Here is a 23,647-nt window from a genome sequence, read left to right as displayed (position 1 = left end):
CAAACTTACATCTTTTTTATTGGATTTTTGTGACAACTTATCAGATATCTGGCTTATGATAGTTTAGTACACCATTACTGGCGCTTTTAAAATGAAAACAGTTGGAAAGCAAAATCAACTACAAAAAGATGAAAAGCATTTCAAAGGAAATGGATTTCAAACCTAGCTTGTGTCATCTTTTTCTATGTCTGACAGTAGGAAAATCTTACTGCTTGTCATTAAAGAAAAAATTCAAAATTTTAAAAACTAATATCCGACAGACAAATATCTTATATATATATATCTTCAGAATTATAATTTGTCAACTTTTTATCACTTTTATATTGATATCCGAATTCAAGGTTCCGAAAAAAAGTGACCTTTTCTTGCCCCAGGGGGTAGGGGTCTCTTCGTAGTGAATTTTTACACAGAAACGTGCCACTGGAATGGGCATGGGTCTCTTTTAATATGTTAAATGATTCGATGGGTTGCAATCTTAACAAGGTAATATGTCAATGGGCCAGTAATTTTCATCTTAAGTTATAATGCCGGTATATACTGTACAGCACTCCTTATGGGCCAATTAATATTAGTGATCCATGCATGTGTTAAACAACTTTAATTAACAAAGTTAGATAATAACTTAATACTAAACAAATTAAGATGTCAATGATTGAATATGTGATAACTGAGATATGAATGGGTTTTGATTCTGCCATAAAATATTTATATAAGTCGTGATTTTCACAAGACTTCAGTGTGTGAATGGAGCGTTTATGAAATCCCTGCTGCAGGTCTACGTGTACCCAACATTCTATGTTGAGACCTCCTTGTAGCAACTACAACTATTAGGACAAACACATGTAAGATGGTACAGGATACAAAGTGTACAATGGTACCGTTATTAGACATGCAGTATGCAAACAAATGAACCTTTTTTTTTGGTAGTCGGGAACGGTACCCCATCCCCCCGCTGTAGTAGTTATATTACTATTTAGTGTGTGCTGTTTGAAAGGACAGCTTTTACACAACTTTCATCCAGGTGTAATTCGTCAAATCAAATGACTTCGTGTCCTCTTTTATAATGTGACAAGATGCTGATTTGTGTAAACTATATATATTGATGACAATGGCATGTAGAAGCCGATTGTTAATATGGATAAAGGCAGAAAATTCACTAGAAACGCTATACTGACTATATCCGTCCAACTATTTAAATGATTCGAATTACGAAATCATAAAACTATAGTCAAGGCAATCTTTTCGTAAACTTAAGCACCACAAATATGCCAAATCAAAACTATAATCAGTTTGTACGCTGAAGTTATATGAATTAATAATCGCCATTATGGTAATCAAACAAAATATTCCCCATCATCAACTTTAAACGTGAAACTTTATTTTTCGTTTGTTGGACTTATTCGATAATGAGAACCCTAATACTATTTTTTTATTATTATTTTCAAAGACGCATAATAAAACACACAACACAACCAAACAAGTATAATGCAATGAATCCCCCTCCCCGTTTTTTCAAAGCGTGTTTATCACCAACTCGTCTAGATTTGATCACAAAATCATATTTACCTTTACTATTGTTAAGCGGTCAAGACCTCATTCCACCAAAATACTCCTAGTATTAATATTATAGATTGAACCAATCCAATTATTTTAATCCTCATTCAATGCAGTAAAGTGGTCATTGACATAAAATTAATCCATTAATTTCACACATAGACATTTTGTTAAAGTGTTCAACTATAATTTAACTACGTGTACATATTTTGAGAACATTATGATGACAGATAGAAAAAAATGCCGAAGATACCACATGGGCATTCCAAATGCACAAGTCGAAGATAAAGCTAGAAAACAACATGGCAAATTTTAAACTCCGATAAGGACAACAAAACTAACACAACATATGAAATTTAAGACTGAGCATGTGCAACACAACCCCTATCATAACCGGGTGCTAAAATGGTGCGATAAGCAGATCCTGCTCCACATGTGGCACCCGTTGTGTTGATAATAGAAAGAAATTAGATGACACATGTAAGTCTCATTCTGTGATATAACAGATAGGACAATTGTCATAAAAAAAACCTACCTTAAATACAAATCTCAAGGAGAAGACAATTAAGCTGTGATAAATGTACCGAGATATAGAGAGATGTATAATACAAAGTTATCTGGTTTTAGGAATACAACTCAACGTAGCCTAAAATTATCATTTGTTCGTTAAAATTTATAAGTGCAGCAATGGTAACATTGCCTTACTGGGACTTTAACCCCTCGGTCTGTTATAACAAAGCAGGACAGATTCCAAAGGCTTTTTTCTTCGTCTAACCCTTTAAATGCCGCTTGTACACTTTTAAATTGCTTTCTTATTTCACAGGAAGTAGCCGAATCATAGCTGTTGTCTGCTATATTTTGGACGGATTTAGAGGAAAAAATCATGTTTTATGCACATCGTTATGTAGGGTTACTATGCCAATATCACAGAGAATTCAGTACTGCCATTTTTACTAAGGTTTTTAAAGGCGGTTTTTTTCTGCCTAAACCTTTAGTCCGTCTTTAACTTCTAAAATGTAACTTTTATATCTTCAACAGAATTCTAAATTCATACATTTTTACGCTACTATAAACTTTTGTTTTATTACTTAGACGAAGACCGTGTAATCTGGACCCAAAATATATAAGTTATTGCTCCTTATTGCTCATTTGGGTCAAGAGTAAAAACGGAATTCAATAAACAGAAGATATTGTGCGAAGTTTTTAATCGTCTTTAGTGAACGCTGTCGCCTTATTTTTAGAACAAACTTTTGGTATTCCGGTTTGTACTGTTTTTTTTTGTGGAATATTTGTTTGCTCGTATGAACCTCACCTGAGATGATATTTAAAAATGAAAATTTGTTTTTAGCCTTTTCTTTTAGAATCGTCTTCCGTTAAACACATGTGGGCGATTTACTTTCGTATATCAATTTTATCCAACGCAATCATAGGTTTGAACATTGTTTTCAATTTAGACTTGAATATAAAATTAAAGATATACTACATGACTTGTACATTTCATCTATCACAATGAGATAGAAATTAACAGAAATACTGATACATCAGGTATGCCTGAAAGAAAGACTTTCACATTTATTAACAGACTGCTTAGGGTGTTTGAACAAAGGCGGTTGTATTACAGTAACGTTTAAGCCCAATTATTCTTAAGAAAAGAGAGGAATAGAAGATAAAAACGGTTAAGATGTTTTGTGTAGAATTTGCTCACATGGAACTTTACGTTATTTGTTAGGACACTCATGTTAAGTGGTTGTCCAATACAGTGAAGGAAGATGCAGTCACTAAAAACAAATATCACGAACAGCTGTATTATACGCGAAAAGAACATTTGTACAGGTGCAGTCAGGAGATTGGAAAAGGGAAAGAATATGGATGAATGGATGAATGGGTTATAAAAATATGGTCATCTTTGTATTTCGACTAATATAATTCTTCAATGAAACAAATGTTAAAGAAACGCGTCCTTTTGGCTGTGCGGGATGTATAAATACGAAGTTCCGTCCAGTCTTAATAAAGACTATAAATATGATGCATCTTGTGTGTAGTGAGAGGACCACGCTTTTGTTTGCATGTCAAAGAATCATTTCAACAGCTCTTTTGAGGGTTCGTAGGTGGCCTGTTAAAAACAATATTTCCACGTCTATCCAACATAACTTTTCTAGGGACAGTCTGAATTTCTTGCCTTTCATCCCAGTGGACATTTACGATTTATCTCCATATATAGTAGTATCAAACACTTCACCTCTGAACCATTTAGACGTTAGTATTTCAAATTGTAAACAACTAGGCTAACTGGGGTACACACAATAGTGATCACTGGTCGTTTTCCATCCAACAGTCAATCACATTCTAAAAAAGGGCGCCCATTTGGCTGTGTTACATATCTTATCCTTCTGTGCTCGGTATGACAAGTCAAAATCAGATTTATCACTGGTTTTTACTTGTCTAACCAACACACGATGTGTCACAAGTGTAGCAAGCATTGTTTTTATTTACTGAGTTCACCTTTTTGGTTGCCAATCGGTTCTTTTTTTCTGTGTTGTGTATAATAAATTGTAGTTTTGTTTTCGTCTGTATGTCTTCGAATTATTATATTTGATAACCCCTTAATATTTTCCTTCTTTCGTCAATTTTTGTTTTGCAACACAGGTTTGACCATAGTATAGAAATATAGTAATTCGTGGACTTCTCCCACTCCGATAGTATTATTACTAAAACCCTTGCAAAAGTGAGGCGTCTGTGTCTGTGCAGGATGTACAAACTTGCATCCACATCCGATCGGAACGGGAATATTCAATCCGAATACTCCTGTAGGGAGAGTGCCACGCCCTCTACACGTAAAAGAACAATTGCAACCACTCTCCAAGGGGCCCGCAGTTCGCATACGGCGTTGCAAAATATCTACCTCTTTAAAATATGTACAACATTTAGTATTACTCATTTCCGTTTCCAGGGACCGTCTGAATTTCCCTCCCCTTATTCAAGTCTTCCTATCTTGCCTATTGACCTTCATGTGCATAAAATAATTGGCACGAAATGTTAAACATTTATCAATCAATCAATCAACTAATAAATCTTGTTCTGTAGGAGAATAAATAGAAGTACGGATATCCGCCAGGTTGTACAGTTGTGCTACTTTTTTGTGTTTGACAAGTCAGGAATATTTCAGTTGTTTTCCATTTTTCCGTTGGTTGATATAGTCGAGCGTTTGATTTTGTCAGATTTCGGTTTTTTTGTTAATATTTTTTGCTTCTGTTTGTGTTTGACATCAAAAAACAAATAAACAAAAAGTTATATTTACATTGAGATTAGACTAAAACATTTTTTATACAATTTTTACAAATGTATTAAGCAAAATTAATTAAAACTTCTGAGATTTCATCCATACATCATGCACGTGACACAGTATTATTTTGCATATATGTTATAAATTCAAAAACTAGTGACCAGATGTATCAAAAATCAAACAACCATCTTAAGATCAACATACGGCCTCAACAGTAGAAAAGTGCACGTTTATTGCTTATGTCAAAATGTATAAAATCGTCAGTGAAGTAATTGAGCAGAGAAAGTCATAGATCTGCCAATAACATCACATTCACAAAAGATGAAAAAATTTAAATACGAACCCCACCAAAAACTGGGGGTGATCTGAGGTGCTCCGGAAGTGAAAGCAGATCCTGCTCCACATGTGGCACCAGTCGTTTAAACTATTTGATGTAGTTTGGATTTTGACAAAGAACAAGAATAATCTGATCATCAAATTGTGTTTTAACTCTTCAAAAATGGTTTTGATTGCCATTCATGCATAATTGAAAGAATCTTTTTTTTATTTGATATAAAGAATGCGTTCAAAAATAAAAATTAGTTTTTCTGAACAAATATTATTTTAACTATTGATTCCGTGCTTAAGCTTTGTATCCCAAAAATGATGCGTTCTTAGCTTTGAAGTAAAATTACCTGTTATTTGAGTTTAAAGGAATAACCAAGTAATTTTTGCCTAAGTGATTTAGAAACTAAGTTTCGTAAATTCCTGAGTGAGTTAGAAACGTACTTTATCGTCAAGTTCAATTTGAATGGATGTGTTTTTTATAGAGTGCATATCAATGTACACACAAAAATAACAATTATGTTTCAATTAACAGTTCTGCTTACAGTATGCAGAAAATTTGAATAAAATAATTGCTTGTGGATCTGCACAATTTAGATCTTTGAAATAACTACATGTTGTCCGACAAATGCGTCATTTGTGAACACATAATCTCATTTAGATTCTACAGTTTCATGGTCATTTGGAACAGATTGTCGCATGCTTTCAGTTAAATACTGTAAATGCATGCTAATGTATTGTAGATCTTTGCTCTTTCCTTCCAATTCTGAGTCTTCGTGACGAACACCGACATTCATTGCATTGTACATGCTAACGTAAACCCTATTACCATCCACGTCTTTGTAACCAAAACTATCACCCCTCAGTATTTCTTCACTGGTATTAACTTGAGTTAATTCGTGGCTTTCATTCATTGTATGGCTGCTCTCACTCATCAACTTGTGAACTGATTCTAAAAATATCATTGCCAATAAGATAGTATTTAAGTCTGATATTGTATAAGTTTTTTAAATTTTCTACGTGTTTATTTTGTCTGAGGTTTCAGTTTTTAGTTTAATATATCGTTTACAAATGCATGTAATTTAGTGGTTGTCGTTTTTTGCTGTTTCTCATATTTGTTTTATTTTTGTTTATTGTTTTGCATTAGTTTTTATGTTGTGCCGATACACCACTGTCCCAGGTTAGGCGGAGAGTTTGGCGCCAATAAACGAGCTTAACCTCGCCACATTCTGTATGTGCCAGTACCAAGTCAGGAGCCTGTAATTCAGTAGTTGTCTTTTGTTGCTGTGTAACATATTTGTTTTTCATTCATTATTTTGTACATAAATTAGGCCGTTAGTTTTCTCGTTTGGATTGTTTCACATTTGTCATTCCGGGGCCTTTTATAGCTGACTTTGCGGTTTGTGCTTTGCTCATTGTTGAAGGCTGTACGATGACCTACTAGTATAATTGTTAATTTGTGTGTCATTTGGTCTCTTGTGGAGAGTTGTCTCATTGGCAATCATACCACATCTTCTTTTATGTCTCCATGGTGTTATTTTTGTAGTTGTTTTTTTCTATCTAATATTTTTCGGCTGTACTTCGGCGTTTTCATATTTTTTTAAGATATTCATATATGCATTGTTTCAATTCTTCTGTTCTACATTTACACAATTCAATCAGTTTCTTGATTCGTCCATTCAAGTTGACGAATTTAGAGCGAGGTGTACAAGTTTCCATGACGATCGGCATACCACCCGCGAGATCGCTACCATTGGGACCTTTACAACGTTCCGTAATTATACACCATACATACAGATTTTACCAGGTAATCAAAAGAGATGAATTTCTAAATTAAAATTGTAGTCTTTCCAAACGTTTCGAACATTCAGAATGTTTCTTTCAAGGGTTTAAAAATGTCGGATTAGATGAATCGAGAAATTGAATCTATATCAATTGTATGTTTAAAGTAAAAAACCAGTTAAATGCTACTGTTATGAGCGAAATAAGAAGGACTGAAGTGTTTGCTTTATCAAGTGTATTTGTTTAAAAAATATTCCTGTCGGGGACGAAAATGTCAACATGTACTACATGTAATATGAAAATAAAGTAATGGTAGCTGCAAGATCACTATCTTGGATAATTGAAACACACTAACTATTTACCTGTGGTTCCACGTTTCTTGACATTATATCTACCATGATACCTGAAAAACACAGGCGAAAGATACCAAATGGGATTCAAACTCATAAGTCGAAAATAAACTGATAACGCCATGGCAAAAAAAGAAAAAGACCAAAAGACAAACACAGTACATAAAACACCACAGTGAAAACTAAAGACTGAGCAACACGAACCCGACCAAAAAACTGGGGGTCATCTTAGGTGCTCCGGAATGATAAGCAGATCCTGCTCTACACGTGGCACCCGTCGTGTTGCTCATGTTATCACAAACCCGGTGATAAGAATATCGAATGCACCAAAACATACTAGTATCTAATAATAGTAGCATATTAAAAAGAATATATTGAATGCTAGTAAGCAATGATTATTTTCAAACTTTATACATTTTCTTTAGTGTTTATAAGGCGATTATATGTTAAGATCTTATTTCATACGCGTTCTAAACAAGGATAGTGTAATTCAGTGATTGCCGTTGGTTACTATTTGTCATCTTTTGTTTTCGTTTATTGTTTCATCATCAATCTTTTTTTTTTTCTCGTTTGAATTGTTTCATATTTTGATATGTCGGGGTCTTTTATAGCCGACTAAATTATGGGGTTTGCTCATTGTTAAAGGTCGTACGGTGAACTAAATTGTTTTATATAAATTTTGTCGGTTCGGTGCCTTTGACAGCTGACTATGAGGTATGGGTTTTGTTCATTGTTGAAGACCACACGGTGACCTACAGTTGTTAACTTCTATGTCATTTGGTCTCTGGTGGAGTGTTGTCTCATTGGCAATCATACAAAATCTAATTACTTTTTTAAGACACTTCATTTGGACTCTGTTGTCTCATCGGCAAACATATCACATCTTTTTATGTCACATATTGTCATTACAACTATTGTACATGCTGTCATACGTTTAGATATAAATATTCAACGGGTACGTTTGTTAATTTTCAATCAGCTAGTCACTATATACATTTATAGATTCATTTTATGCTGTAAGAGTTTAAAGTCTTTACTATGGCATTTGTTTCTTTTTAAATTCTGATTCTGTTATTTCTATATATTCTTACAGGGTGGAGTTTGCTAAATATTCATACCATATGTACAATGTTTTACTTATGGATGCCAACTCGACACATAATAGGTAAAACACAAGACAAGACACTCATTTATAGTGGTTTTAGTCCAATCGATATTTTGAGAGACATTATATGACTAGGTTAATGAAAGATGATTTCAAAGACATTTAAATAAAATAATATCTAAAACATTTTTAATATTCTGTTTAACAAACCTTTTCACTAATAAAGCAAGGACGATGATCATCACAAGGACTGATATGACAACTGATATTGTAACAATTGGTGTAGAAACAACGCCTACAAAATAAACACTTTGTAGTTAAATGAACAATCTTATTCTTTGATTATTGAAAAAAAATAACGAACGTTTTAAAATACGACGTTCCAAAATGAAACATGGGACAAAAACGAAACATGTAGGAGCACAAATAAAAAAAAACATACTGTGGTTTCAATGATACTTATTTTTATGACATTCGTGGGTATAGGATAACAGGGATTTAAGTGTTTAAGGAAAATAATTTTCCCTTAGACTCAAATGCAGAATTTTCAATGTCACAAAAATATTAAAGAAAATGAAGTTTTTTTTCTAAATTCACTTTAATTGATACCCAGCCAAATAACGAAATAACTGATTTGACAGTAAAGAGTAATAATGTTAAAAAAACAATTAAGGTAACTTAAATTTGTAATGCTTATCAATTGATATTTGACAATGTTGTTACATTTTGAAATTTAGGTATAATCGTAAAGTGATTCTTTTTCGAATTTAAATGTCACTGATTATGGATATAATTCAATATTTATATTACCACGCTGTAATGCTTTTTTTGGATCCTGTTTACTTTCTTCTGCAGTTGAGAATACGCTCACATCGATTTGTTTGGTATTTGGTGAAGATTTCGTTATCATTTTTTGTCGATGGAAGAGTGTGGTATGTGAAACAATTGTAAAGATCGACGATGACTCTATAATAAGAAAAATCGGAATGAGTAACGAAAATATATTTCATGAATTTGACTCCTACATGTACAAAATAATAAAACAAAACTTTATTTATTTTAATTATTATCAATGATATTATATTTAACACATCTTCACCTCTCTCAATAACATAACCTGCATCAATTTGAGGTAGTATGTGATCATGTTATCATTTTGTTTTTGCGTATACAATACCCCACTGACAATTATGCATTCTTTATCATGCTCACTGCAAATTAATATGGTCAAATAAATACTGGTATTGTGTATGTAGCAAGATGACCGTTTGGTGAACCTTGACGGAACTATATTTATGTTTGTTTTAGTTTCACCACCCCCTCTTATAATAAATCTAAATGGGCATGCAAAAAACTTATAACATTAAAGGTAACAATAGTTTACCGTTGTTCAAATCTTATAAACCAATTCAGAACATATACAAATCAAGGTGAAACAAGACCGGAAGGAATCGCATGATCTCCATCAGAAATGAGACTGATTGCGTTGACAGGGTACGCGTCTCTTGTTTTGCATACATCACTCGCTGGTAACCATGCTCAATTTAAACAAAGCGGTGCATCAGACATATTTTTTCTGTACAGGGGGTCTGAAGCAAGTATGATAACAATTTTTATTTCTAGATACCTGAAATTTTATACTCCCTACATCATATATTCCTTGCTTAGTCACGTGTTTGAACAATGACTCAAGTATCCCATAATGGATTGTAAAACATTTATAAAGATATATAACTAGCAATAATAGTACATGTTTTATTTTGTCTCTCCAACCATACTAGTATTTCGAACTCTTGTCATACAGAACAGACCATCTCTTAATAAAAGTGTGGTACGTAGAGTATCTGTTGACATTGTCAACTTTCCACTTCTTTATTTTTATATGAATACCTGTTCTAGTTTCCGATGTTCCACTGCTTGTTTCTTCGTCACATCTGGTCCCAGCTGGATTTTCATTGCACTTTTTACATTCTCCAGTTGTGTGATTACAATGTTCAGACGAAAGACATCTACATTTATTTGAACAGTTCAAACCATAAGTAAATTCTGGACACTCTATAGATACAAATATTATAAAGAGAATTATAAAAAGTAACTTTAAAATTATTTAAGGATGTTCGCACCTCTTGCTTTTGAATTTTTGCCAGATATTCGGAATCCTCTGTTTTTATCCATGTACTGCCATTAAAAAATTTTCCCCGCTAACCCCTACTTTTTTTTTCATAATTTTATTACATATAGTAAAAAAAGCCATATTCGAAAATGCTATAAAACCCTTGTTATTTTTTCATTTTTTTAAAGAAAAAGGTTGCCAATGTTAAATGTATGAAAAGGCTAGAGAGAATTATTTCCCGCCAAATTTTCAATGGCTTATATCTCGAAAACAAGCACACGGACCCTTTTTTTCTGCTTTTTTAGTTCCTTTATTTATATACTATCAATTTATAACAGTCTTTTAAAAAGCTTGTTATTTTGAAACAGAGTAGCGAACATCCTTAATGCCAATCATGCTTTTCTATTTTACCAGAGTACACGTGTCCTTGCATGTTTGTAGTTTAGTTGCAATTAATAATAGCTATAAAAAGAGATATTTATTTTCTTTGTACACGACACATGTTTCTTGAATAATCTATCATATACGGGCGATGCCATAGGTTTTCAAAGGGTTAACAAACTGACGAGTCTTGTAGAGACGAATCTCGCGGCGTCTTTCGTACCAAATTATAAGCCTAGTGCATTTGATGATTTTTTACAGTATGATATGAGACATATACTCATTTATATATATTATTGATATCATAATGTTTGAGAATCTGTTAGAAGAATTTGGTATTCAGTTTTAGGTCCTTTATGGACATAAAGCTCCCATCATTTCTACGTATTTAAACAATCCTGACTCAAATGTTTAGGTATTACCGTTCTTGATAAAGATAAAAACAGAAAAGCGCTTCAAACGCACGAATTTTGTTACGTGTTATTTTCGTTAAGACTATTATATAATGGTATTGCAATATATCAATGTAACATGCAGATTTTAATGAGCATGACACTTGGTTCTGGAATGTCTTTATCAGGTATGTTTGTACATTCAAATAAATACTTGTAGAAATACTCATTTGCTGTGATCTTGTGTGTTTCGTGCCAAAATGCAACTTTATCGTAAGTATGTATTGTTTTTAATTAACAAAAGTATTTTTTACAGACCTTTCAAACTTTTCTATTACAAAATGTCACGTAAATTATGTGCAATTCCATTATTATTTTAGAATGTGCTAAACACACATCCTAGCGGTTGACCTAGATAGCATCAATCAAGAATTACCAAACAATTATTTACAATACACAAAGGCTTTCTATCACGATTGTTTTAGTGGAAATACCGAAACATCCAGGAAATGTATTTATTTGTTATGTGAACAATGGTAAGGACATCCGTTATGGAATAACGTTTTTTTCATGAAATGGTACAAATATTCGAGAAACAGATATGTGCACTTGCAAAAAAAAAAATGCAAAGGATATCCGTATCGATAATGGGTTGATTGTTGTCAGCTGGGAAATTAATATCAATACACAATAAAATTCTTCCTGATATTTAAGTATAACTATTAAATCGAGGATTATGTCTATGTTTTGGCCCTTTTGGTTATATCAGCTCTCCAACGTTTGTATTAGTTTTTAGATTTTCAAATAATGTGGCCTCGATCATCACTGAAGAGACATAAATTGTCGAAATGTGCATCTGGTGCAATAAAATTGGTATCGTTAATATTATCATAAAAAGCTTGTTTTACGACTGCACACCATTGAATGATGAAATGTAGATTGAAATTTAAGAATCTGCAGATGTACATTAGAAGAATGACGTCTTCTTTACTTCTCCGTCATTCCTCCAACTACTGGTATTCGAATTGTTATACCTTACGATACAAATGATATTATTAGTTAGCAAACTTTCCCTCAGTGATTGAATCTTTATTTATAAATGATTTTGAAATTAAGGCTGATAATTTGAGTGTTGACAATTTATTTGATTTGTCACTGTGACTTAAATTATCTTTTATAATACCACATATGATCATATTATGTATAGAAAGTAAAATAACAAAAATACCGAACTCCAAGGAAAATTCAAAACGGAAAGTCTCTTATCAAATGGCAAAATCAAAAGCTCAAACACATCAAATGAATGGAAAACCACTGTCATATTCCTGACTTTCGATAAAATTGAATCAGAGCAACAGTTTTACTCAAGAAAATTTGACTGATATACATTTCTGAATCTAAATTTTAAGGTAATATACCTTGTTAAGATAAAGAACCACTAACTTGAGCTGGTCAGAAAGAACATACAAGAAAGTAGTACATATTTTAATTCAAATAGTTCCTATGCATTGCTATAACTTTGTAAAAAAATAAATATTTTGATAATTTTGGTATCATATGAAAGCTTATAAAGGAATTGGGATCACTGCAGAAAACTTGATGAAAATTGAAAAGTATAAAATAGATATAAAATTAAAATAGAAGGGCATATTTGCCCTGTTGCTCAGATAAGAAGTCCCTGTTTTGTACTACCAAACTTTCAGGAACCAGTTCGCTCTAATAAGCAATTAACGGTAAGTTGAATTTTCAGCACAAACCAGGATAAGGAATAGTGTTGACATTAATTTAGTTATTAAACTAAAGTGAAAATAATTATGAACGCTTGAAATTGCAGATTTTAACATGGAAATTATGAATAAGTGGTTTATACCTTAACGGAACCGTCATTTCATGTGCAAACAAAGAAATATGTGGAGAACTAAAAAACCATCAGAATATTATGAATTCCAAGTGACATGTACGCACATAAATTACGCAAAAATCGGACTTAAATATATTTTGATCTTATCAAAATAGATCTAAGTCGTAGTTATTGTTGATGTTTCGACTCATGAATCCTACAAACTTTCATTTAAACACCTAAAACTGCATTTTCCAATAAAATTAAAAAAAGTTAGCATAGGTGTACTGACAATTCGACATTTGTTTTAACATGGCCCATATACTTCCTGTTCAAATATCTTTCTGAGCGGAAGTTGTGCTGTATAATATTTCTAAGTATGCCAGAGTCAAACTTATGTTTTGGTTTTAGCATAAATCAGGCAGTGGATTTTCTATTTTTAATTGTTTTACATTTTGTTATGTTTGTGCCTTTTAAAGCTTATTATACGGTATCCTTGTTGATAAATATTCCGTATCAACTTCACATATAATATATGGTGGTCTTGAAGTATAGATTCTAGGCACTGACGTTGTTTGTCATCTTAATTACGTGTTATAGTGTTCTTTCTATTTGTCCTTGTACATTTTTAACCTTTACTGTTTAGTCCGTTTTTGGTAATATACTTTAGGCATGGCTCGGTACTTATACATCCCGCCATTGTGTTATTGTGCTATGGTCAATTAGTGTATTATGTCCCTATTTACAGACAATGCATAAGCAGGGTTCAATGTCTACTTTTGAAATTTGTAATTATCATATATGTCATATTGAGAAATCTCATTGGCAATCATATCTTTCTGCTTATTTTAATATTGATAGTTAGGCTTGGAGCCTTCAAATATAGGAATGTAATCATTTATATCCGTATCCAATGCGTTTACACATGATAATGTTTAAATGATAAATTACGTTCACATGTTCCTTTGTCATTTTTGTGGAATCCTGGGCAGCATATTGTTACATTTTCTGTTACGTTAAAAATTCTTGATATCTTCCTTTCAAAGGTAGCTATTTGCTTTCGCCTGAAAATATAACAAAGCAAATAATTTGTTTACTTAGTTGATATTGATATGTATCATTAAGAAGTCATCTGAATAAGCTTTGATATATACACACTTTGAATAACATATCTTGACCTACATCTAGAAATTTACAGTGAAGGTCGGTTGAGAACAATGCATTACGACAAAAGAGATGTTTTCAGCTTCCGATTGTAAATTTTCCATTTCTATATAGCAATATTCCAGCAGCACCTGCATGTGGAGTATATATCTGCCAGTTAATACGATATTCAAGAACTTGCATTTCCAATCATGATGTCTTGAAAAGAAGCTTTTGAATCAAGATATCAATGTGATCAAGTTGAAATAATTCCTTGGGAAATTATAGTGACGTCATCCCTAGTTGGTTGATCGTCATGAAATATCTGTTTCACAAATGATGACGTATATTTTCCAATTACCACAACCCCGTCCTCTTTTCCTCGAATGTGACCAAATAAGACTTTGAACCGGGTTTGTACTTACATGCACGATGGGTGCCACATGTTGAGCAGGATCTGCTTATTCTTCCGGGGCACCCGTAATCACCTCCGGTTTTTGGTTAGTTCGTCTCGCTCAGTCTAGTTTTCTATTTTGTGTTTTGTATACTGTTGTTTGGCTTTTGGTCGTTTTTCGTTTTTTGCTACTGCATTGTCAGTTCGTATTCGACTTGTGAGCTTGCTTGCACTTTTGGTATCTTTCGCCCCTCTTATTGACCACTAGGAACTTAGAGTATTAAAACATATTCTATGGAATGCAGCTGGTAAAGTTTGGTCAAAATGAAAGGGAAATGGCAGTTGATATAGTATATTTATAGTAATATATTCAACAAGAAACAGCAATAACCAAAATGCAATTTTTGAGCTTTAACACTGAGGCCTTAAGATTTTCCAAAGTAATTTTTTGGGTAAAACATTGGTGGAAGAGGTCCTCAGATGTTTGATGTCAAACATCTATTTAATTTTATATTATCAACTATTCTCGTTACTTTTTATATCTGATTTTGAATGATACTTCGCAGTGGCGGATTCAGAATTTCAAAAATGGAGAGTATAAGGTCACTGGTTAAATATGGTATGTTTGTTTTGTTTAAAACGGAGGGCTGCGAAAATGGGATAAATATACGTAAACACCTTGACTTTCAGGAAAGCGTGTGCTTTTTATCCTCATTTCGAAATATACACCTGCTTCCATTGCTGAAGTACTGTCATTATGCATGATAGTTTTCCCAAAGACAATCATACTAATATTTGTTTGTAATCTGAACACGCTCAATATTGTTGTGCAAAATATTTTCATCATTGTTATTTCAAACCCACCGCTTTTTAAACAACTGAAGGCCTCTTTTCACGGACTGAATGCATTTTATAATAAGTAAATTATTAATAAGTAGTTTACCCATCTCCTTTTTTTAAAATGCCCGTTTCATTGTGGTAAAATGATATCGGTTTCCGTTTCCTGTAAATAAGAGGAAATACATGACAAAGTTAGTTCTAGATACCTGTTATTAGAGGTTTCTCAACATCTTACGAACGGACGAAAATCACCTTAACTTGACGTAACTTGCCGTAACGAGAAAAGAGGGAGCACTCATTTATTGACTGATTTTGGACTATCGGATGTGCACTTCCTTTCATTAAGATATGCATGCAGGGTTCTTTTAAACCACTTTGAGTTGTGGACATATTATTATATTGAATGCGAGTTCTCTCTGATGTGTACTTAGTGACTTAGTGTCCTTTTTTGTTGAGATTGGAGGGGCAATGAATATTTTTGAAATTTATCTAGGCTCAGATCAAAGGTAAAAAGTCCTGCGCATAAAAGAGGTAAATGTAATCTAGGAGTAAACGACTCTAGAAAAAAATTGGTTTTTAATTTGAAAAAAAAAAAATCCTTTGGTCCGAGATAACTTTGTTGCCTCAAAACTATAAAATCCAAATGGTCTGTTCTTCACCTTACATAATTATTATTGAACTATTTTCTACCTAAATTGGCAAGAAAATGAAAAAAGGGAAATACTGAAATAGATATTTGAGAAAAAAAAGTTCACTTGAAAAGATATTCTGTAATGTATTGTTGATTTTTGTTTTATTTTCAAGGCCTTTCTTATCCGTTTTGTCTATGTTTTTATTATCGTACACTTATTAGTATATTAGTATAAATTAAGTTGTTTCAATGTACATTTTAATATCTATATTACAATCAGTTCTGTTGGTGCTGTAGCACTCATACTTTCCATTAGAATACACACCACTATACTTATTATATATTACTTACAATATAACTGACTCCCCCAAAAAACTTTTAGAATACATATAAATAAATAGCGGTTTTAACGACATTTATATCAAAGATACATAAAAAATACCGCCTGTTCTTGCTGTTAGGAGTGGTTCCAAATATTTATTATTGAATACTATCGAATAAATGTGGAGATAAATGAAGAAATTAAACTGTTTTAAACCACATCTTATCTCTTTATGCGTTTTTATTCAATATGTATATATATTTATCGAAGTTGTTTTATACTTATACATGTATTAATATTAATCAAAATATATGAAAAATGGGTTATGGTTAACGAGTTTTTGTGTTAGACCTTTCTTGCCACCTTTGATTTGTTTATGAAGTAACCAAATTTCATTTCTCTGTGACTTTCAAAATTCAATCTTTATTATTTGTCAACAATTATTAAGGATAGGAAAAGATTAGTCTACTTTGTTTGAACTATAAGAACTAGCTAAGGCCATATGCACTGCTGATATATTAGTCTGTGTGGCCTATAAATCCACGCAAAACATCTCTATAATACAGTGATCTGCTGGTCTCACGCAGTTATAGAGTTGTGGTTTTTAAAGTCCAGCGCGCTGGGGTGTAAAGTCTAGCGCTGTAGATCTAAAGTCGAGCGCTAGAGATGTTAAAGTCATATGAAACGAGAGACTGGTGAAAAATAATGTTTATCCAATTCTTGAACCAATGCATGTATATATCATAAACTTAGTCTTCTGTACACGATTTTATCATAATTTACGCAAACATATCGTATAATCGTCAATTTTTTTTCTCTCTGTCTGTTATGATGTGAAAATATGGCAGCTACTTAATTGTCGTGTTTTGAAGCCGTAGTTTACCGATTGTAACCTTATAGTAAACAATCAAAAAAGACGCATGGATATTGAGCACGTGTATAACATGTAAAATCAGATAATAGTTCATTTTAATGGCAGATCCATGCGTATTGCGATCACCGGAATTTTACGAGGAGGGTCACGCTAAGGTCACTTGCATATGGAAAATATGTCGGCGAATTGCTTCCTGGAAGCAAGCAATTAAAAAAAAAGTAAACTTCTTCTAAATATGGACAATTTTAAAAAATTTCTTCAGAAAAAAGTTTATGTTCACAAGTTTTATAATGAAAACTATCCATTTAGTAATAAAAACATATGCATAATTTTTTTTTAATTTGAGGTTTTCATATGACTTTAAGTCCAGAGTTGGAGATTTAAATATAAAGGTTGTGTCCTCTCAACCACTTTTCAATCCTTTATCAGATGTTAATATCGTCGTGAAATGCATGGAATACTCGCCACTGAACGTTTTATAAAAAAACATCCAACAATCATTCAGTCAAATGCAAACCAAATGCGCAGATTTTTTTTTAACAACGACTATCAAAAACATTATTCTTTTTAAATGAATAAGGGAGATAAATCGAACGTATATTCGACATGTAAATAAACGAAACTCAACGTAAGGTTACGCAACATTCAACAACACAAAACCAATGGGAACACTAATGTTTAACCACAGCAATAAATTACAAGGTTGCAAAATGAATATTAAATTGTTTACTGTTGTCTTTAAACACGCTGCAATATCGGTAGAAAATTTTACTGCATAAAATTACAGCTCCCTAACGATACGTTCGTCGAGTTTCGTCCGTTCGTAAGATGTTGAGAAACCTCTAATATGAGAGTTATTCCACACGTAGAAATAAGAGGAGCGTCAGTTGTTTTAACTAGCATCATTTTTTTTTGTTTATCCATTGGCAATATTTTCTATATCTAAATAAACAACTAGGATAGTACTGATACAAGCGGTATGCTTCTGGTAAAAATGAAATGTATATTTAAATACCCTTTACAGCCTCCGTATTGTGAATTTCTCCTGTTTTGCGTAAAAATACACGGACGCCACTTTGAATTGATTTTACATCGAAAAATAACTTCAACGTTTGTCACTTTTATGTACTGAAGGAAAATCTTAAATTCGCATCTCGGATGATTAGCAGAACATTCATTCCTCAATTTACATTTGAATTATTAGAGTTCTGAAAAATAAACCAGTGAATCAGACGTATTTTGTCTTTGATCACCTTTTAATAAAATGTATATAAAAGTATATATCTAGTCTGAATCAACTACCCTCACTCTCTTTCTTTCTGTCTCTTTCTCTCTACTCTTCTATTTTGTCCTTAACACAATCATATACTAGTTAGATTACCATGTTGTTTTTGTGCAGGTTCCTTTCTCTTTGGTCGGACGTATAATTCCACGATCGTCATTGGAAAGAACGAAACCAATCAGACACACCATACCAATCCCTAATTCAGTCATCTGATGTTTATGAACAATCATATCAAGTTTAGTCTAAAAAGATTTTTTTTTATTAATACCTAGTTCAAAACTGATGTTTCACATGTGTTAGGCGTTTGTATCTTAATCTGTATTTACATAAAAATTACAGTGGCATGATAATGTTCTGATAGTTAATTTCCAGAACTAGAAACATATATGTATCAGTGTAATATCAGACAGCAAAAATGTTGTGGCTACTTAATTTGAAATTTAAGCCAATTATAGAATAGAATAATAATTGACATAGCCTATGATTCTATGAATATGTTTTTATGTTATATTTCGTATTGGGACGAAAACAATGCCTTATACATGTTATATATATTAATGTTTACATCACATGTATGCTTCACGAGAATTCGTTAGTTTGATTGGCTAACAACAATCGCGCGTCATTCAAAAATTAATCTTCATATCTAAATGAAATGTTTCATTCATGATGACACGTGCTTCTACAAAAAAGTGCACAGGTAAATAAAAGAAAAACTTGATAAGATTTTTTTTCATGGTCTTATTAGCATAAAAATGTAATTATAAGAAATGAATGCTTCTTTTTGTAATTTCATTGGGTAAAAGTGTTGATCGTGCACATATCCGCGCTTCATATAAAATGTGCTTTGGTCAACACTTTTACACCCCAATAAAATTACAAAAAGAAGCATTCATTTTTTAAATGTGTATGTGTGTTAACAGGAACCTGTACTATAAATGAAACTGTACATGTTCATTGCGATGTGTTTCTTTGTTTTTGAGTGTGTTTGCGTATTGTTACAAATAATTCAAATAATGGCAGTTTATGATCCTTAGTTTAAGCCTATTATTGTTAGCATTGAGAGACAAACATGTCATTGGTTCGATTCTGTCACATATTTTGTAATCATATCAATGGACTAATATAGTTCCTTTGCTTTTTGTGTGCTTTTTTACTGTGTATGTACTGATTTTGTGTCATGGATGGATACCCCATATCCTTTTTTTTTTGTCTATTGTACATAGAACATCATGCTCAACTCGCATCAATATATTTCTATATTAATGAAAAACTATAAAATAATGGTAAAACCCCTAATTTCACATACATTTAAAAAATTCTCATAATGAACATGTGTACAAATCAACATGTCGATATGGTTCATTCAACCTATGCCATCATTTTGAAATTAAGGTATAAATTGCATGAAAAACTGTATAGGTATAGGTTGAACAACTTATAACAGATTAAGTGGTATAACAACATAAATTGATTAGGAGCCAATCAAATTATAACCAGTTTAAATTTAGAGTTGAAGTGTACTCAAAACCCTTTGTGTTACATATATCGCATGTAACAGTGAAAATGTAGGTAAATATTTGTGTGATGACGATTCTTTTATCATTAGCAATTCATATAATAAAACAATAGAAAATAAGGATTAATCGTCTGCTCATATTAAATATATACCAGTATTTTTTTATGAATATAAAATACAATATATGATCAAAGTATCTAAAGATAAGTAAAATAGATTCCTTCAAATACATTGACATGCTGACTATAGCACTATTAAAACACATATTCTGTAAAACTGACAAAGTCATACTAAAAATTTGAAGAAAAAAATTTGATATGTTTTAAATACTTGATAGACAAAGTATTTAAAACACGCGTACGCGGAGCTTCTTTAACAAAAAAACTCTTCATTTGATCGAAATCTTCAGAAATGTAATGCTATTAAATAATTGTCTTCCAGTAAGTTTTAATAACAATCAGATACGCATGGAAAATATTTAAATTTGAAAATAGATAAACATCACTCTATCGCAAGTTTATTATCTCACTTATTTTTACGTGCTCCATGATTCTGTGTTGATTGTATTTTTATGTCACGTTCGGTAAACGTTTGCAAAACAATACGAAAGTTAAATAGAACAGAACGTGTTCACTGCATGAAATATTTTATATCGATTATATGTTATGTATTTGTAATAAATGTAAAAAAATCGTGCATATATGACTTAGTTTAGTATGTATGCATGCATTAGGTAAAACATTTCCTTAACATAGCATGCAATTTAAAGAAAACGTCTTTGACTTTTAGTAAAACATAATGTTTGAATGTTAACTATTAAATTCTACAATATTGACACACGCCTCACAGACACAGTATATGAAAAGGTTTATTATGATTGTCACAAAAGTAAAACACTTATTAATATGTAACGATATGATGTTGTTTCTGCGTACTGAACAGGTGTAATTTTGGTATCCAGGAGTTTATGTATTAGGTTAGCTAGTTTGTTGTCAAATTAGGGTGGGTGCTCTACATGATTCTTTAGTTTAAGAGGCCAACTTTCTAAGTGGTTGTTTCATCTTAGGTCTACTGTTTCATAATGGTTCCGGAAGTGGCTGTTAATCTTAACCAAGTATTCTGTGACGTAGTCTGTACACCCTAAAGTGTTGATGTTTGTGTTAGTGTTTTTCAAATTCTTCTAATATATTCAACCAAACATCCTGTACATGCTGAATTGGCACAAGGGAGAGCACTGCTGGACATGGAACCAGTCTGTTGATTTCATTGTCGTTCTTGTGGTGGGTTTAAAGGCCAGTATCCTGTGTCTTTCTCCAGATACATTCGGTATAATGAAAGAAGCAACCTTTACTTGTAAAACCATGAAATACTCCATAAGTTACGTACTGCAACTTCATAATCCAAGATGATAGTAGTTGGTTATAGCTATAAATCATGGCGTTTGCATGCTTGTTTCAGAAGTGTCAAGAACCTTACGTAGACGACTTGGCTTTTACCAGGTATTAATGCGTAAACCAGTGGGAAGATTGCGCCGTCGACGAAAGCATGGTATTAACCTGTAGGATTTTTGTATATTTTGTTGCTTGTTTATGGCATGTTTTATATTTTGTATAAAAAATGATTAATAAAAGTTATCTTTACAATTTGCAAATAAACTTTCATTTGTAGCTTTATTTTTTTGCTAGTATTTAGTGTTCTATATAATAATAGAATATTGTCTATTGTTGCATTATTAATTCAGTATTTAATTCAACACTTGTTTGAAAGTATAAAGTGTTCTATTTTATGATTTTTGGCTTTTCTTTGTTTTTCTTTTAAATTAATTTAACATGTTTAATTTTTAGTACATCACAATTGGCAAATATTAATTTTTATGGTTTTAAAAGAGTAATATTTAATGCTTTAAAATACTGACTGTTTACCTGTAATTAATTAATAATTGTATATAACAACACCTTTTGTATTTTGTATGTAGGCAAAGGTTGAATAAATATTCATCAAATCTTGGCATAGCTTGAAAACACCGTCAATATCACCTCCGATTCGTGAACTACATAAAGTAAAAACTTTAACCTGACATTGACGCAAAGACCGAACACATAAATGTTTTCAATAAAAAATTAATGTATTTAGTAGTCTCTTTTTATTGCACAAACAAAGTGATATGATTTACATGTGAATAGAATTTATATTGTTATATTATATTTGTTGTCTTTAGTTTTGTTTTTTGCCATGGTATTGTCAGTTCGTTTTCGACTTAGGAGTTGGACTATCCCTTTGGTATCTTCCGCCTCTCTTTTAGTTTAATAATTAATATATTGTCTATGCAGTATATCATCAGAAATTTTATGTTTGTCACATCAACAACAATAAAAATAATAAATTATTACATACCACCAAAGTTCTTGGATTCAGTTTTGTTAAACACTTACCTTGGATGTTGCAAGTTTTGTTGAAAAGAAAAGAACTTTGCATTCGTTTTACATGAAAGAAAAAATGATGTTTTGATGGATTAATTTCTTCCGGATGACTAATTGATTAATTTGGATAACCAGGTTTATAGTACTTTAAACTAATTATACACCCGATTGTATTTGTGGTTTCCGTTCGTTATATATTCATTTTCAGATTTCATATTCAGATCATCTAAATCGATTGATTTGATCTCAGCTAAATTCTCTTCATATTTAAGATGCACGAAATCGTTGTCGTTGTTATGTTACACATGAAATTGAAATCGAGTCTTTTTAAAAAATTTTAGACGTATTTCACACAAACGTCTATTACACCGTATATGTATACTATGTGTATGTTCCATTTCAGTTTAATTTTCATTAATGACTCATAGCAACCACTGAGGCTCTTAATTTATAAGTATGATTTTAAGATAGAAATATAAGGCGATTGGTTAGAAGTGAGTTAATTTTGAATGAATGATCTACACTTTATTGTAAAGGGAATCTTTACATTTGATAAGACTTGACTTAATTGCAGTTCCAGTAATCATTCGGCGGATATTAAAAAGAAAGATTTATATGTGTATGTCATTTTCCCTATAATCATAAAAAGAGAGGCGAAGGATAACAAACTCATTCGTCGAAAATGAACCGCAAACGCCATTGCTAAAAAAGAAAAGACAAACAAACAACAGAACACCAAAAACAACATATAAAACCAAAGACTGAGCAACACGAACCCCATCAAAAACTGGGGGTGATCTCAGGTGCTACGGAAGGGTAAGCAGATCCTTCTCCACATATGGCACCCGTCGTGTTGCACATGTTAGTACAAACCCGGTGATAAGTTTAATTCGGTAGGTCACGTTCGGGGAAAAGGGGACGCTGGGAAAGAAAATAAGAATCCATTGAAAAGGAACATTTGTCATCCATTCATCTTAAAGATTCTCTTAAAACAGTAACCATGTGCACTGCACACCTTTACACAAACTATTCAACAACTCTTTTAAAAGTATAGTAAAATGCAAATTATGCTACAGACAGTTTGAGTTCAGTCTT

The 23,647-nt window shown here is 32.1% G+C and overlaps 2 protein-coding genes across 2 annotated transcripts in view; both read right to left on the bottom strand.

Annotated features, from left to right (window-relative positions):
• The window catches only part of LOC127712988 (uncharacterized), a 32,663-nt gene extending 30,794 nt beyond the window's left edge, over nt 1-1,869 (bottom strand). Inside the window, exon 1 of the mRNA XM_052219570.1 lies at nt 1,567-1,869. The gene's annotated coding sequence lies outside the window, so the exon portion shown is untranslated. The remainder of the gene's footprint in view (nt 1-1,566) is intronic.
• Nucleotides 1,870-4,831: 2,962 nt separating this feature from the next.
• Nucleotides 4,832-22,682, bottom strand: LOC127712989 (multiple epidermal growth factor-like domains protein 10). Its single transcript, XM_052219571.1, has 9 exons — nt 22,565-22,682; nt 18,710-18,855; nt 15,605-15,664; nt 14,076-14,188; nt 10,289-10,453; nt 9,209-9,364; nt 8,609-8,693; nt 7,306-7,346; nt 4,832-6,113 (listed from the first exon to the last, which is right to left on the bottom strand). Exons 2-9 carry the CDS (start codon nt 18,841-18,843, stop codon nt 5,815-5,817), a joined length of 1,053 nt encoding a protein of 350 aa, XP_052075531.1. The 5' UTR covers nt 18,844-18,855; nt 22,565-22,682; the 3' UTR covers nt 4,832-5,814.
• Nucleotides 22,683-23,647: the final 965 nt, after the last annotated feature.

Source organism: Mytilus californianus, unplaced genomic scaffold (assembly GCF_021869535.1).
Source record: "Mytilus californianus isolate M0D057914Y unplaced genomic scaffold, xbMytCali1.0.p SCAF_8, whole genome shotgun sequence".
Taxonomy (NCBI): Eukaryota; Metazoa; Mollusca; class Bivalvia; order Mytilida; family Mytilidae; genus Mytilus; species Mytilus californianus.
Note: the sequence above shows the minus strand (reverse complement) of the source record. Positions and strands in the feature narration are given on the sequence as shown.